Source organism: Tachypleus tridentatus, chromosome 2 (assembly GCF_004210375.1).
Source record: "Tachypleus tridentatus isolate NWPU-2018 chromosome 2, ASM421037v1, whole genome shotgun sequence".
NCBI classification, from domain to species: Eukaryota; Metazoa; Arthropoda; class Merostomata; order Xiphosura; family Limulidae; genus Tachypleus; species Tachypleus tridentatus.
In genome coordinates, this window is record NC_134826.1 from 58126125 (window position 1) to 58143685 (window position 17561).

General features: G+C 34.2%; 1 protein-coding gene across 7 annotated transcripts in view; it reads left to right on the plus strand.

The window, feature by feature from the left end:
- Positions 1-238: 238 nt before the first annotated feature.
- Positions 239-17561, plus strand: part of LOC143243916 (beta-1,3-glucosyltransferase) — an 87144-nt gene continuing 69821 nt past the window's right edge. For 3 of the 7 annotated variants that reach the window (XM_076487700.1, XM_076487706.1, XM_076487707.1), the window contains exons 1-2: positions 239-538; positions 7209-7295. In XM_076487700.1, coding sequence (XP_076343815.1) covers positions 7220-7295 — 76 coding nt within the window. In that variant the 5' untranslated portion in view covers positions 239-538; positions 7209-7219. Of the gene's footprint in view, positions 572-781; positions 845-2126; positions 2254-7208; positions 7296-17561 lie in introns of those variants that run through there. The other 4 variants (XM_076487704.1, XM_076487701.1, XM_076487703.1 and 1 more) reach the window with 4 other exon arrangements.

Sequence of the window (17561 nt, forward strand, 5' to 3'; positions counted from 1 at the left end):
TAAATCCGTAGACTTACAGCAGTACCAGCAGGGAACGGAAAAAAAGTTTAGCGCAAAATGTGAATTTTCAAGGTATTTATTAATTTTACTTTTTAACATTTTTTAGTAAAAAATAGTTTACCAAAATAAAAATTTAAATTTTTTTAATCAATTTAACTTCAACTTGTATTTAACGAACAATATGACCGTAATTTTCCTTATTTATTTTTTAAATAAAAATTAACAATTAAAATTTGTGAAACATCGTGACTAATATTTATATTGAAGTTGTTCATAAATAATATCCGAGGTTAGACAAAACCATTTTTAAACAAAATTAATTATTCAAAATTTAAAATACGACATTACCATTTAAAATCATATTTCACATAATAATTTATTATGATGAAATATGAAAAACGTCTTCTGATTTTTCCTAGTATCTTATTATTAACAGACGCTCTAATATTACTAGCGTCAAGCGTTTCAACAATTTTATCCATAGGAAGATTAACGGAAGTTTGTGATATATTTTAACAACCGTGTGGTATCAGATAACGTGAGTTGAAATACGAAGTTTAGGAAAATAATGGTAGTGGAAATATTTGAAAAAGATGTATATTTTATGCTCAAAATGAGGTTTCGCGCACCAAAATCATCTTCTTGTTCAAACACTGTCATATTTTAAAATAACCAGAATGCCAGTAATGTAAATAAACTGTAAATAATTAACATAAATACTAATAATTGTAATAGTGATACCAAGTGATACTAATAGTACTATATTTACAAGTTACAGTTATATTTTGATATACAGTTACAGTGTACTAGTAGATAGCTCCCTGTGTGTAGTTTTGTGCAAAAGGTCTGAAATAAGCAAATTTTTTTAATTAATTAGTTGTTGAGGTGCAAGTCAATATTTTATCATCATAGACATGTTTTAAAATATAAGTGCATAATGTTTGTAAACTGTGAATGCAGTAAATAGCTTAGAAATTATGTTTATTATATGTCATTTATAACCGTTTTTTTCAACAGTTAGACATATAAATGAATAATCCTCATAGTTTTAGTTTATTTTTCTTAAATTAGGAAACATTGAAATAAAATGGTAAAACCTATAATCTGAGCACTTTTGAAAGGTGGACCTTTCTTCATTAGCAACAAACAGAAGTTTTTCACATACCTCAGTTACTGCTTAATCTTTCATTCAACTTATGTGTGATTTATTATTTTTGAATATCACCATTTTATGTTTGACTTTTTAAAATTGGAAATGTGTTAACCATGTTACTGTTGGTCATGGGTCAAAGATCATGTCATCTCATTTGCTAACTTGCATTCAAAATTTTATTAAACTACTATTTTATGAATTAATGTCAGTGAGTTTGGTATTAAATTGTAGATTATAATTCATATTTTAGTATTATATGCTTATTAATTTTTTAATTTAAAAGTAAATATTAAAAGAACACATCTAAATATCAATTTTTGTGTTTTACATGGTATGTTGAATTCAGTACTGGTTCAAATTAGATGTTTGTGGTGTCAGAATACACTATATAACAAAACTTTTGTTCCTGGATAGTATGTGTTGGTTTTTAATCGCTTATGTTGTTAAAGTACAGAAAATGGCCATTATTCCCTTCAAACTTTGCTTTTGTGACCTGGATAATGAAATTTGGAAATTAACCTATTTTCTATGTAAAACCAGGCAAATTTGCACATTTTCATTTACATAAGGTCTGAATAAAACAACATATGAATCCAAATTTACATGCATTTATACTAAAGTTATACAAAAATGTTTATAAATGAGTAGTTTTTTTGAGATTTGTCACTGTAATGTTAATCACTTTCCCACATCAGCCCCCAAATATAGTCTCCCATCATGTTTTTGTTACATGCTTTCAGGTCACGAAAGCAAAGTTTGAAGAGAAAAATAGGTCTTTTCCATTTACTTTAGGCATAAGCAAGTGGGAAATAACACTTTTTGCCCAAGAACAAGAAAAAGTAAAAATATTGTTAGTGATATTGAACCTATAGTCTTATATGAATAAGGAACTGAATTTGCCAAAATTGTCATAATAAAATACAATATAAGCGTCTTACATCTTTATATGGCTTATGTACTGAAACAAACACAGTGGCCCTGCCCTTCTCTTTCCATTTTTGGAAATGTTCTCTTATATATACTTTACGCCAATTGGAATCTCAGAATGACCTCGAGTTGCTTTCTTAGCCATTGTTTTTTCAAACCAAGATTTCAAGCAGGTAGGCTATGTCTTTAGTTTGGTAGAAGTTGCATTTTTTTTTTCCCACAAAATACAGCTTAGTTACTATGCTTGATAAATTACAGAGGAATTCTATGGTTTCAGTATAGTTATTTATGACTATTTTGGTTGTTTCAAATGTCTATATGTAAAACCTAGAAAAAAAAATTTGTTTCATATCTTCTATGTAAGAAATTTGAAAAGCCTTAGCAATCTATGGCAAGCAGCAGTTAACAAGTACAAAGATTGACATAAGTGTAAAATATAATTGCCTGCTATACTTAGCTATTTACTTTTCTAGGTTTTAATGAAAATAAATATAAGAACTTATTTGTAAATAATAATAATAATAATTATTGAATTGTGACTGTATTTTACCAGATACTAGTTCACTAAAGCATAGTCAAGATGGGTCACTTTGTAAAGATTAAAGGTCAGTTTTATATTATTGGATATGGTAACATGAATGCACATGTCGTGTATCAGTGCTACCATAATATTCCAGGTATGACTGGAAGGTCATTATAATAAAAAATAATAAATATATATATACTTATATAAAGTTATGAGATTTCAGCTCTTTAGACAAAACATTTGTATTTTCATGTTATAATCTTGGATAAAAAAAGCATAATTTATATTTCCTAATTTTTTATGGCTGTTTTGAGGTCAGTCAAACTTATTCTCCTTTTAGTATTTGGTTCCCCCATCTTTCCTTAAAATTAGGGTCCATGCTGCCATTTTGCTCCTCAGATGGCTGAGGGTGCAAGCATGCCTCATCCTTTACAGGCTTTGTCTTAATTTGCCTTGGCCTACCATCATGTTGAATATCTTTCTTTGATCCTCACAAAAATTTTGCCCATGTGGAGGTTGGACCCTGATCATCTTGTTTGTTTATTACACACCCAGTTTTGATGTCTTCATTTTTACCTTAATGACTCTCTTACTGTACTTGTCTTCCACTCACCTCTCTTGCTAGATAATCCACAGAGATCCTGAAGGATTGCCTCTTCGGAATACCCATATGTTGGCACATTTGCTTTCTTTGGCTCCAGCCTTATACATATGAATTTTCTATTGTTGGGTTATTCTAGAGAGGTATGCAACCTTGCCCAAATTTTGTTAATCACTTGCTTATCTCTGGTACCATATAGCCCCTTTTCTACAATGGTATGTTTTTAGCAGTATTCCTGAAACATATGAATCTGGTGTAGAATCAGTGCAACAACAATGTACATTTTCTTTAGTGGATCAGTTGTTTCATCCTAGGCCTAGACATGTGCCTACTACTGTTTCCCATTTAGCTCTTTCCCAACCCTTTTTTGTTCCTGTCTTCATGGGTTTTTCTTATTGTCATTTTATTTATGATGTTGGTAAACATGTTACTAATAGTACTTGACCAACTTTGTTCCCCTTAGGTCTTTTGCAAAAAGTCACCAATGGGTTTTCTGGTGTTATCTGAGGGACTAATCCTCAATATTTTTTCCTCTCCTCCTTCCTTATCTTAGATTCCTGTTTTCATTCTATTCCTTTGGAATCCTGCCACCAGTCAACATCTGTCCAAGGTAGTACAAGATCTTCTTTTCCAGCAGGCTATAAAATCTGTCAGTCATCCTTTTTCAGGGTTTTATTCCAGGCTGTTTGTGGTATCCACAAGATGTTGTCTTGCATTTGCTCATCATGGTATAGCTTATCAGTTTTTCACCCTGCCACTTGGGCTTGCTTTGGTCCCATATGATTTTTGCCAGATGATCAGGGTTTTTGCCTGTCATTTCCATGTGTGGGGGTTGCATTTCCATCATTGTATAGACAACTGGTTTCTGTTAGCTCATTCAAAAAGAGTGTCCCACCACCACCACATTCATCTGCTACTTCTGGAAGTACCTTGTGTGGATTGGTTAATTAAATTGGTGAAGTCATTTCTTATTCCTACTTAATAACTTGTCTATTTAGGTGACTTTTTCAATATTCATTTGAATCCTCCTTTGCTCATGAGCAATCTGCATTGGTGTTTGGACAAGGCTTATATGTTGGTGGATGTTTCTATTTCTCCCGCTTATTTGTATTTATATATCCTTACAGATACATCCCTTCATGACTGGGGAGCATGGGTTGATCAGCAGGAAGCTTCAGGTTGGTGGTCTCTAGTTTACTGGTCATGATCTATTCCAGTAATTCTATAGCAGGGGCTTAGCTCAGTCACCGAGGAAGCACACATTTTCATTTCTTTTGTGGTTGGATCTTTTTTATTGGACAAAGTTTGTCTAAGGGAGTGGTCTCTCAATCCTATTGTTTTCCAGAGGCTAAGCCTTCAGTGTGGTACATTCAGAAATGTATTTACCAAATCTGTATGAAGATCTGATTGCTCCATAATGGCTAGCACAGATGAGGTTCCCATAACTACTCCAGCTCCAACCTCCCTCTCTGGTACATTTTCAGAATGCCTTATCCCACACTTTTCATTTTTGCAAGTACTGAAAGGGGTTTTTACCTCTCGTACCCTTTCCCTCTAGATGTGCTGTCCACCTTGGTGTGTAGTTCTTCCAGATTGGGTTGTTAATGTGGTTCTTCACTGCCTTATTCTGCCTGTGTTTGAACCTCTGTCCTCCTGCTTAAGTTTTCACTTATCCCTTAAGAATTAATTCCTTCTCCTATTTGCCTATGGACATCATCTATAGGATTTGTTTGCTATCAACATTTCCCATACTCTATCATTCCATGTATATACTTTATCCAGATTAATCTTTCCTTCCCAACACTTCAGCAACTTGGAAGGGTAATTCCTCCTTCTTGCTGATTTCCCTTCCTTACATTTTCCACCTTTATCCTGATGTAGATAGACTATTATTTCCTTTTCATACTCTTTGTTGTTATGTTGCCAACACAACTTTCTTCCATAGTGCCTGTTCTTGTCTGTTTATTTTTTGGTAGTCATCTACTGTTTGTGACTTTTCTAAAAAACCACCCTGAGCAACTGGGCTCTGCTTTTAATTTGATTGGTGTATTCTACCATATCTTCTTCCTGTAATTTGTTCCAGGTGTCTTCTCACCAGATCAGGCATTTTATCTTTTTTCTGGTTTCCCATCTTCATTGCCCCTCAGAGGAAATTATTCAGTTGGGCTCATGAACTACCCTACATAAATTCATAACTTATTACCTGCATCAGATCACTGTCTCTTTAGCTTTGGGTAATTATCTTCCACTTGCAGCTATTCTTCTGACTTTGGTGAGACTGTGACTGGGTAGGTTATTTTTTGTTTTTTATAAGTATATCTTTTCTTTACTGTGGCTTTTCCTTTTTTCTTTTTTGTGCTATCAGCTCAGGGTGACTTAATTATAATTTCCATGGCTACTGAATACACACTGTTGTGATGGAATGTTCCAGTATTTCACATGTAGGTTTGACATTAGGATATATTTTGCTTCATTAATATGTCTGTTCCATATTATATATTCACTTACAGAATTTATGGGTGAAACAGAAGGGGATAGCTGCCCATTCCTCTCATATTTTTGGTTAATTAAATAAAGTGTGGTGTGTTTTTCAAAATAGGATTTTCATGGTCACTGTCCCCATTGTTGTCATCCTTCCAACTATCCACCAATTTTTGCAACTTTTCTTCTTCCAGTGGAATGTGGGAGTCCTTACCACTTTCCAGTTCCAAGCTGCTGAAGTGGTTGGTGGAGGCATTTTCCTAAACATGATAATGATAGATGATATATGTAATGATAAAACCATTCTGTTTACAGTCGGATGATGGTGTTCTCCTGGTATAGATGACAAGATGCCCTCCAGTGTGGTGTTTCATCTTTATATACATTTTATACAAAGGGTTGTGGTAATTTTGGAGTGAGTTGTAAAAATTGAAGTTCATCCCTTTGATTGGGTTCCATCATTGTACCCCCACATGGATGTTAGTTCCCAGTGTTAGGTTTTGGATTCTGGTCTGAACCAATACATAGAAGTCCTCATTCGGTCTGGTTACATCACCTTTGTTGTGGGTCACAGTGGTGGTACTTTCTGATCAATATGGATCTTCTTCTTATGCTCACTATCAATTTTCTTACACCAAATATGTTATTGTGCCAAGGGTGGTTCCTGTTGGATTGGTTTTAAGTGAGATAGTTTTCATGTATAGTTTACCAGTCTCCCAGATGTTGAGTTCCCAGATCTGTCAAGCAATTTATTACATTGCTATAATGCATTCCATTCACAGATTGGGGTGTATTATATTCCTTCCAATCTGAGGTACTGATGTAATCTTCAACCAGTGTTGAATGAGGTGTTGCAGACAAGGACAGAAAAAAAAAAAAAGGAGAGAGAACATCTCCATGGGAGAGAGAAAATGTGTGATTGGCATCTGAATCATCATATAGCAAATATCAAACATGTAAAGTACTGGAACGTGAGTGAAAGTTAAAAGAATGTGCCCTTAGGTGTAGAGTGGCAAGGGCACGATGGTCTTTACACAGCAACTCAACTGCATCCAAAACCCAGCCACTGGGAACTGACATCCATGTGAAATTATTAAATCATTGAATCTATTTCAAAACATTAGACTTCTTTCTCTCAGAGACTTGAATTTTAGTTTTGATTATAAAAACAAGTAAATAAGCAAATATCAAACATGTAAAGTACTGGAACGTGAGTGAAAGTTAAAAGAATGTGCCCTTAGGTGTAGAGTGGCAAGGGCACGATGGTCTTTACACAGCAACTCAACTGCATCCAAAACCCAGCCACTGGGAACTGACATCCATGTGAAATTATTAAATCATTGAATCTATTTCAAAACATTAGACTTCTTTCTCTCAGAGACTTGAATTTTAGTTTTGATTATAAAAACAAGTAAATAAGCTTTCATAATGATTAAAGTAACTGTAAAGGCATTTATAGTTGATCATTGTATCTATGTTTTAGTAAATATTAACAATTTGTTACACTTTTGCTCTTACAGATTAAGTGGACATGCATGTATTGTTGATATTACTTCTGTTAGGAAGATGCTTCTTGATGGGAATAAGTAAAGCACAAAGTGATAAAGGTCAGTCAGTTTTATTCATATTTAATCTGTGGCAACATAATTATAAAATTCAATAATACACTCTTAATAAGATGTTTAGTTTTTTATCCAGTACATTTTATAAAAATTAATGCTGGCTAGATATGCATTCAAAATATAAGGATACTTGTTTTTCATGAAAAAAAATTCTTATTGGCCTGGTTACACATTGTTATCAAAAAACTAATTTTTTGTCCCCTTTTTATTTTTTATTGAATATGACTTTATTTTGCTTTGTAACATATGCTCATCTCTTTCTAGTACAACATTAACATTTTTTTAGGACTATCAGAAACTACCTGATAATTTTTATATATGATTGTACAGGCCTGTGATGGTTTTATTGTCTATAAATTTTTAAATGTTCTATAGTAATTCCTGTACATTAAATCTGAAAATGTTGTTCATTTTTCATCGTCACATAGAAGTTTTTCACAAAATGTCATATGTACTTTTACGTAATTGAATCATTTTCATTGAAATTGGATCACATTTTATTATGCTCAAAGTGCTGAAAACTACTGGCTATAGATTCCTCCAGACTAATTGCAATGTGAGAGCCTTATAAATCATTCTAGAACCAATGAGAAATACATCACTAGTATGCAGATGGTTAACAGGCTACATGATGTGTCATTTCTGAAGAGTATTTGTTTGTGTATGCACTGTGGCATTATTTCTTCCTTTTCAATATTATTTATTCATCACTATGGCAATGAAAGGTTGTGTAAATGATCCAAACACATTCTGTTATATCTACAGCAAATTTGATTTCAGTAATAGTTTTTTCTTCCCAATTTGTTCAAAACCCTTCAAATTAAGCAAAGCTGAATTATGGAAAATCTGTCATTAAAACCAAAATAATTTTTATAAAGTTTAAATTCACAGGCCTGTATTCATGATAAATGATGTGATGAATAAATCCAGTTAAGTGTGTATCTATTATACTTGTGTTGTCACAGCTGATTCATAAACCTACTTTGAATGAGCTACTGTACTCTTGTGCTAGTGTTAGCCTAGATACAGCTCTGTTATTATCAGCCTTGTTTTTCCCACTATTTTAGTGGATTTGGTTGTTATTTACAAAGAACTGAACAGTACTTGACATTGATTTAGGTGTATACATCTCATTCCTTTGGAAATTTTGTTGTTTTATGTTTTGATTTATTTTTCTGTTATAATTATTTTGTAGTAAATTTTTTGATATATTTTTCCTACACGATTGATTTGTAATTCAATGTCCTCCTACTGCATCTGGTATGGATTTTCAAAATACTAATCCAACCAGACTTAACATTACTGGTTCAGGAAATGACACAGGCACTCCCAATGTACCAAGACTAGATCTTTCTTTTTCAGAGGAATCTGTTCCTTAGAATGTCAACTTTCACAGATATTTCCTCCTCTTGCTCTTGTTGTCTCTTGGCAGTCTACTCTCATGGATCTTTATCCTTCCTCAACATGATATCTAAGGTTTGTTATCTTTTGTGTCTTTTCCCTCTTTCCTATGATTCTTCCCCTTCATTTTAGCATTATGTCCCATCTTCTGATTTTTTTTTTTACCTCTTCTCCAGATATGCAAGCTCATGCTGTCCAATTTATTGCTCACATTTGTGAAGGCATCAGCACCTTGTCCTCCACATTTGGTACACACACTTGCTTTACCATTCCATAATTCCAAATCTTCTTTTATAGACTCTTAGGCTCTGGGATCCCTTATTCAGGTATGGTTTGCTGATTCATCCTCTCTTTTAATTTTTTTTTCTTGCCCTATTTTATTTCTTGTCTTTGCCTCATCCTTCATACTTTTCTACACTATTTTCATCTATTTATCATCTTTCTGAAGATGTCCTTGATTCTCATAAATGTTTTTTTTTTTGATGGATATATATTCCCTTCTTTTCTCCATATTAATCTTCTTCAACCTTGTTATTCAGTATGGTTATTTTGTTGTTTGGACCTCCTAGGCAGAATGCTTTCAAATTATATGCATTTCTCTGTTTCTTATCTGCATGACCTTTGTCTGACCTCTTTTCTTCATCATTCAATTTTTAGTGATGTTCCTGATTGTTCCTCTCATGAGGAGACAACATGATAACATTCCACTATTTCCTCTTTCTCGTTTCCCAGCTTTTCCAGCCTCTTCTGCTCTTATACCTGTTTCTTGTCTTCCAGCTTCCTTTTCTCCCCTTCTCCTACTTGTGTTTCTGCTCTTAGTCTTCAGATTTTCTATAGGTGCCTTTTAAAATGTTAGTATTGTCAATGACTACCATTTAAGTTCAGGCAAAGTGGAGTCACTGTTGTTCCAATGTACTTATCTATAGCAGTATTTCAAAGCAGACTGTTGGGTTATTCAGACATTGGCTGAGGGTATGAATCTTCATTTTTCCTCTTCTCTTCCATTGTATCCAGTTCCTACTTACTTTCCTCCTCCTTGAGATCCATCTTAGTACCAGATTCTTTCAGAAGAAGTTTTAAATTTCTTGCAGAAGGTGCTGTTGAATTGGTGTCTCTTTCTTCTCCAGGATTTTATTTCGATCTCTTTATAATCCTCAGTTTGGCATCCTGTTGTTGATCACTTGAGCTAAAACCCTTATCATACCATCATGCCCTTAACCTACTTCACTTTGAACATTTAGCTTCTTGTTTGTTGTACTATCTATTCCTTAAGACCTACTTTGTATTTCTTTTTGTATGCTATAGATGTTTCCTGATTTTTTTAACACTTTATATATTTTCCTTTATTCTGATTGTGTTTTTCTGAAAACATCTGTGGTATATAAGGAAAACTGTATGTTAACAACTATATTCCTTCTATCCATTGCTCATCTTTATTGTAGGTTTGATCCTGATCATTGTCTTTTTTTTCTGTAAGCTCTTTATTTTTATGTGGCCCACACTGCTCCTTTTTGTGGCTCCCATTCCTAGCTCTTTATCATGTGGAACTCCTTCCCTACCAGAGATTTATCTCCTGTGTTACCCTTAAAGGGTGTTTCCATCAGCCCATCCATCTTAGTTGCATGAGGATTCTCAGTGTGTATTCCACATTTCCTCTTACTAAAGTTGATATCTTTCCCTTTCTATGGCTGAATTTTCTATCATCCATTGGAGGAGATTGTCTAGGTTGGCATGTAGGCTTATGCTTTACATTATCCTTGCGCATTACCAATGTAATCTGGCCATATTTTTCTTGCCTGGATATCATTTGCTGCCAGTTCCCATTTTCCATACTCCATACTGGCTCTGATTAGGTAAGATCTCTTTTTTTTTTCAGTCTCTTACCTTTACAGTGGCTTTTTTCTACATCTCTGGATCCTGCTTGGTCACTAGTGGTGTCTATCCAGGTGTACATAACTTTAAATCTACACCATGTGATCTTAAAGGCCTATGATTCTCACTGATGAGATGAGGTGTTTCACAAGACTGCTCAAGGGTTTCTTGCAGTTTATTACTTCTTAACGAAGGTTCATTCCAAATTATACTAACTCATGATCTATCATGAGTAAAATAGTGTTGGGATTGTTGCCCATCTCTGGTTGTAGTTCAATAAACTAGGACTGTCCTGCTTCTCCAGATACTGTTTTCATGTTCAACCTTTGTACAGTATTAAGTGTTGCATTTCTTTGCTTCCCCCATTTTCTAGTCGTGTACATGTATTCTTGTCACATATCAGGTTCTAACTGCTGTGGTTAACCATTAAGAATTCCTCTTAAGTGTGATTACCTTCACTCAGTTGAGAGGAGTATGATGGTGGTGTTCTGTTTGTGTGTTGATGGACTAGAAGATACATTATTGATTCTGCTTGGTTATGGACTGGATAAATCTGCCACATGCAGTTCACCTCTCTAGCTACTGCCACATGGATGTCAGTTCCCATGTAGTCTGGGGTTGAAGTGACACAGAACTATTTAACACAAGTTTTCACATATGTGGTTGTTAAGGACACTTGGCTTATTGTTAAATAGATAAAAAAAATCCAGATGTTGCCAAGTTTTGATATGGAGTTGACTCATGATATTTGCATTCCCCCTTACTACTGTTGCCCAGATGTTGAGTTCCTGTGTGACCAAGTATTTGTTGTATATGTGTCCTGCCTAGGTTGCCAGAGCAAAAGTTAATTTGTCCTTCTGCTTGTTGGTCTTAAGGTGAGGATTATTGGGATCATACCCCAACCATGGATTGGAAGACACATACCTGATGCCATCTGCCTAGTTTTGGACTGAAGTTGACCCACTATCTGGCACATCCATTTCCATCTATTGGACTTATGTCTTTTCCACCCATCTATGAGACACTTATTTGCACTTCAGGTAAAGGATATACTCTGGTACAGGTGAGGTACAGTCTCTCATGGGTTTGACTGTCTATTTATGGTTTAGGGTATGTTGCTCCACAGTTGCCTTCTGAGGGAGCTCATCCAGATACATTTTGCACCATTTTCTTCTCCTTTACAACATGAGATTCTTGCTATTGTATGAAAGAAGGTAAGGTATTTTATTGGAAGTTAACATTCTTTTCAACACAAAATTTAATTTTAGTAGATATTTACATCTAATGCTGTCAGAGCCTTTAACATTGTATAAAAATGCCATGAAAAAAATATCTATGTGTAAAATGTTTTGTTTGGGTATTTTATTCCCTTAATTTTATGTATTTGGTTATATGCTAGGAAAAGCATAATGATCTTGTATAGATAATGAATACCAACTTTAAAACTTTGCATCCCATGCAATGGGATTTACATACTTTTTATGAAACTATTATGACAAGTACATTTATGGAACTGTTGTAATTTTAGGCTTCAGCCTTTTTTGAAGCTATACAATAAACCTTAGTAGTAAGTGTATAATTTTCCATTTTGTAGCATAATGGAACTTCTACATAAGAGTTTTCTCTTACAAGTTTATATTACTAAATAAACATAAAAAGTTGACTGAGATGGTGTCTTTCAAACTTTCAAATATGCATGATAATAGACTTATTTTTCCATAAAATCAATGGGGATCACTTGTTTTTTTTTTAGTGTGAACACACTTACAACAAAGTAAACTTAACACTAATCCTCTGATTATGTTGCTAAGAAATAAGGGAAATGTGTTGGACATGTCTAGTGGTTGATTAGTAGCTTCCTTCATCTTCACCTCTGCTGCTAAAGATTTCTCATCTTCAAAGTGTTTAATTCCAAATCATATTTCCATATTTCTGCTGGTTTTGTGCTTGAACTTCTTAAGAGTGAGGGTGAGTGTGAAATTGTTTCAAATCACTTAAGTTGGCCACCTCTTGATATTTCTACTCTTTAGCTGGCCATGTATTATTCCCTTTCTTAAACTGTTGTAAATGTCTAAGTGTGTTTTGACGAGCTTGACTTCAATCCTGTACATTATGGCCTGCTCTAGGATCTCAGAATCCTGTATTTTGTCCCATCACCAATTGTAAGGATCATGCAAAGGCAACACACACAGAACTATTTTACTGATTAATGTGCTTCTTGTAGAAAGTTTATGTTTTACACCCATGCATTTGAAAGGATGTTATCTATTACATGTACTTGATCAGTGTAATGCATTTTATAAACCATATCTATTTTATATCAAACTCTTTTTGTCAGTTTTTTATTTTCTCTATTTTCAAAGTTGTATACTTTTATATATTCAAGAATTGGTTTCATGTAATATTGTGCATCCACTACTTGCTAGTTCTGTCCACAATTTTACATCTGGATTAACTGACGTGTTTATTTCACATCGTTTTCATAGTTATATATGCCAGTGATATAGGTTTAACATACTTTTTCTTCATATATATTATATGTTTTTAGTTTTTTTTGGGAGGGATACTAAAGTGTATGTGTGTTTAAGTCTATATATAATAATGGTAATCACACTATAAAGATGATTCATTATGTGTGTTAACATCCTTTGGGAGCATTAAAATGCCATAGTCAATCCCACTGTTCATTAACCATATCACAGTGGGTCATGGATCAAATTCTGTGTCATTAAATTTGTTGACTTGTATTTAAAATGTTTTTGAACTATTATTTTATGAAATTATTCAATAAGTTTAATAACAACTGTAGATTATAATTCAAATTTTTAATATTATAAATTAGCTAATTTCTTAATTTAAAAGTAAATATTAAAAGAACACATGTAAGTATCGATGTTTGTGAGTCATGTTGTTGTGTTGAATGTAGCACTGGTTCACATTAGATGCTTCTGATAACAAAATACTAAGTGTGTGGTTTTGTACAAGTTACCAATATTGAAAAGCAAGAATATAGAATAAGAACTTGATTTCATTTTTCTCAGATATTGTTTATGCATCTGAATTAAAGATAGTGGCTTCTGTCACCTCTTTCCATTTTTGAAATGGTCCCTTATATACACTTATTTCAATACATGACATGAATAATCAACAGACCTATTAGAATGTCCCACTACTGGTTTTCAGCTATTTTAACCTGTTAAAAGGCCACCACATTCTTTCAAACCAAGATTTCAAGGTGGTCGGTTGTGTATTTAGTTTGATCAAGATTTCATATTTTTTTTAGACCTAAATACAGCTTAGTTACTGAGTTTGATATATTATTGTGAGATGCTGTGGTATTAATATAGTAATTTAAAATTTATTTCATATCCTCCATAGGTGAAATTTTAAAAGGCTTAGCAATCTATGTCCAGCATCAACAGATTTCAGAGGTCCTAGCTAGAAGAGATAAATACTTGCTTTACTTTTTTATTTACTCTTCTATATTTTAAGAAAAATAAGGTTAATAACTTATTTCTAAATAGTAATAATCTGTATACTTATGTATAATAACTGAACTGTGACTGTATGTTACAAAATACTACACTAAATCACAACCAAAACAGGTTCATTTTGTAAAGATTAAAGTCAGTTTTATATGATTGGATACAGTAAAATTAGCCAGGCATGACTGGAAGGTCATTATAATGAGAATATTATAGTTGGCTTTTATTCTGCTTATGTTTTCATATTGGACTTGGTAATCAGAATGCTTAATTTTATAGGTTTACTTTATTGTATTTTGATGCTTATCATGTTTCAACTTTTATGAACATGAGTTATTCATAAGTGGATAAGTTTATCTTTCTAAGTTTATTCATGTATACTTTTTAGGAGTATAATATTACATGTATAATATTTTCTTTAATTAAAAATTTGTTTCTGACTAACAGGTGATTTGTCATTACTTCATTCCTCACTTCAGTATGTAAATCTGAGCTTTGTTTTTTTAAGTTTAATTTCAGTTCTAGTCATGAGCTTACTTTTTCTTATTGTTCTTGAATAGATTTTCTCTGTGCATTGGGATATATTTAATGTGTAAATTGAAATTTTCTTGACATGTATGTTATAGATCCATTTTGAAAAGATTGAGATGTTAAAAGATTTCATATTCTGTCATTTGTGATCTCATGGCATTGAATAATGGTATTTCTCATACAGTACTTCCCTCCTCTCACAGATTAGCTTTTCCATTTTGCACTGCCCTCTTTATGTGAATTGTTGTTTTACAATGCATACCATAAGCCTTTTGCAACCTCCCATTGGAATCAATGATTTCAATGTGTCTCTTATGCAAATAATCATGGACCATCTCTCCACCAATATAGGAACACCACCATCATGTAACACAGCTGACTCCCTCTGTGTGCCACTATCAAATCATCACTCCTTGATTGAGCAGAACTTGAGTTCAGACATCTTTCTTTTGTTCCATTTCTGTCCCAAGTTTAACTTGTGCTTTATTTTGTTTATTTTCACTTTTATTTTGAAAGCATTTATTTACCCATATTCTGCAGCCAGATCTTCTGCTTGTTTGTTTGATGCCAAGCAACCATCCCAAAGTTTACATTACCACTTTGGGTTCATTTAATTCATCTGAAGTCATATGTTGTTCAACAGGTACAGGTATCCCATTGGGGAATTAGTTTTAATTTATTTGTTGGAAGATTTAACATTATATGAGACAGCTTTTGTTTCTTCCTGTTGTCCTTCTTCTTCATGAGCCTTTTGATCCTGGCCATGCTGATTAGGATTTTGATAATTTGTCATTTCCCCCAAAGTTTGCTCTGCCTTTCCACAACCTGACTGAGGATTCTGTTCAGCCTTTGTTGGCTTATTTGGATTTTAGTTCTCAGGTATGTGATGTTTTGTTTATTGCTTCTAGTTGTTATGACTCAAGTCCTTCCCTTTTACATGATTCTGCCTTCCAACTTTATTTAGTTTTTCCTCATTTCCCTGATATTCAGGTGCATGCTGAGCTCTGTTTTTGTTACATTACTCATTTGACACAATTCCAGAATCATTGGAATGGAGGATCACTTCTGTTCAACAGCAATCCACCCTTTCTCATTTGCTGGACCATTTTTCCCAGTCAAAGCTGAGCATGGCACCTCCCCTTTCCAACCCATGCTTGTTTCTTCTTCTAATGGTGTCACAGTATGTCCTTCCATTTCCTTGACAATGCATGATATGATAACAGTGGTTTTGGTGACTAATCAGTAAGTTTGGGTCAGATGGGAGCTCATCTGATGGTCTTTGTTCATTAGTGGAGCTCTTTCATATCTGATCTATGGGTTTACAGAGTGTTATCAGAAGGTTTCATCATCCAATTTCTTATCTACCTCCTCCCTTATCTAGTATACCTCTTTCCATTTCTTCTTCTCAGGATTCCTTGCTGCACCAGCATCTTTCTGAAGTAGTACAACACTTCCTCACACAACAAGCTGTCAAACCTACTCTGTTTGTGAGTGTATTCTGTCTGTTTGTGTTTTCCCCAAAATAGTGAGAATTGGATGCCAGTCATCAACAAGTCCTGTCTCAATCAATACATTTATGCCCCATGATTCACCATGGAATTCTACCTCACTCTTTGATGGGTTTTTTATTTAGGTCTTTGGCTGATCAAGATAGATGTCTCCACTGCTTATCTGGGGGTGTTCTCATCCTCATCTTTGGTTTGGCCATCGTGGGGTCGTTAACTAATTTTGCACCCAATCCTTCATGTTGAGTATGGCACTATACATCTTTTGTTAGGTGGTGCAAACCTTTGGTCTAAATCTTCATGCTCTGATGTTGCTCTTTCACTTCTACATAGATATCCATTTCTCTTCATTAATTCCACATGGGAGTCAGCCTGTCATACTTGTCAGCACCTTCTTAAAGTAGCATGGGTGGACTGGTTGATTAACTTGGAGAAGTCTTTCCTTCATTCTATTCAGTATCTTGTTCATTTGGTTGTTTTCTTCAACACTATCTCAGTTGGGCTCAACCTTCTCCTCTCCAGCTTTGTTCTATGGATTTGGCTATTTGGAACATACTCTCTGTTCCTTCAATTTCTGCTCATGAGTTTCTGTTACTTTTGGGATTATGGTCTTCAATGACTCCTCTGATACATCTTGGTTGGGTTCGTATGTTGTCCCTTCAACTGATCATCCATGATAAATGGAACCTTTGGATTCTCCTGTCATCCTTCCTTCCAACATTATGTATACATGATTTCTGATGGTGAGTGGACAAGGTTCATATCTCAGCAGGCATGCTGCATCATCCTCTGAGGCCAGATTTACATCATTTCATGAATGCATCTCTTCATAGCTGTGGTGCATGGGTTGACCTCCATGTAGTTTCAGGCCATTTTTGTGGAGAACCATTCTCTTCATGTCAGTATCCCAAAATTTTTTGCTGTTCATTGTGGTTTAGATAATTTCCTTCCCATCTGTAATTCACTGGATACCTTCTTTCTTCATTTACCCTTACCCAGTTGGGTTCGTTGTTTTGTCCAGTTGGCTTATTTCTCTTTGTCTCTTTCACAAAGTATTTCATGTTACCTCCCATCAGATCTGCCACCTCACACTTTACCTTGCTTCTTGTTTTGGTTGGCCTTTTTAGGAGATTTTGCAGTCGAACATGCAGCCCTTTCCCTCTCCATGATGTTCATCTTCCATTGTAGTCATCATGTTGCAATTTCTGCATTCTTGGGGTATTGCCTATCACCTGTGGCTGTACTTCAGACTTTGGTGTGGCTATTGCACTAGGTAAGTCTGTTAATGCTTTCAGGACCCTTGCTTCTAAGTTTGTCTCTTGGATCCCACTCTGGCAAGTAGTGCCTGACTAGATATTTTTTCTTCTACACAAATCTGCACTCTTATGTCATATTGATTCCATGCTCTTTTCATGGCTTTGAGGTGGGGTGTAACACAAGATCACTGGAGGGTTAAT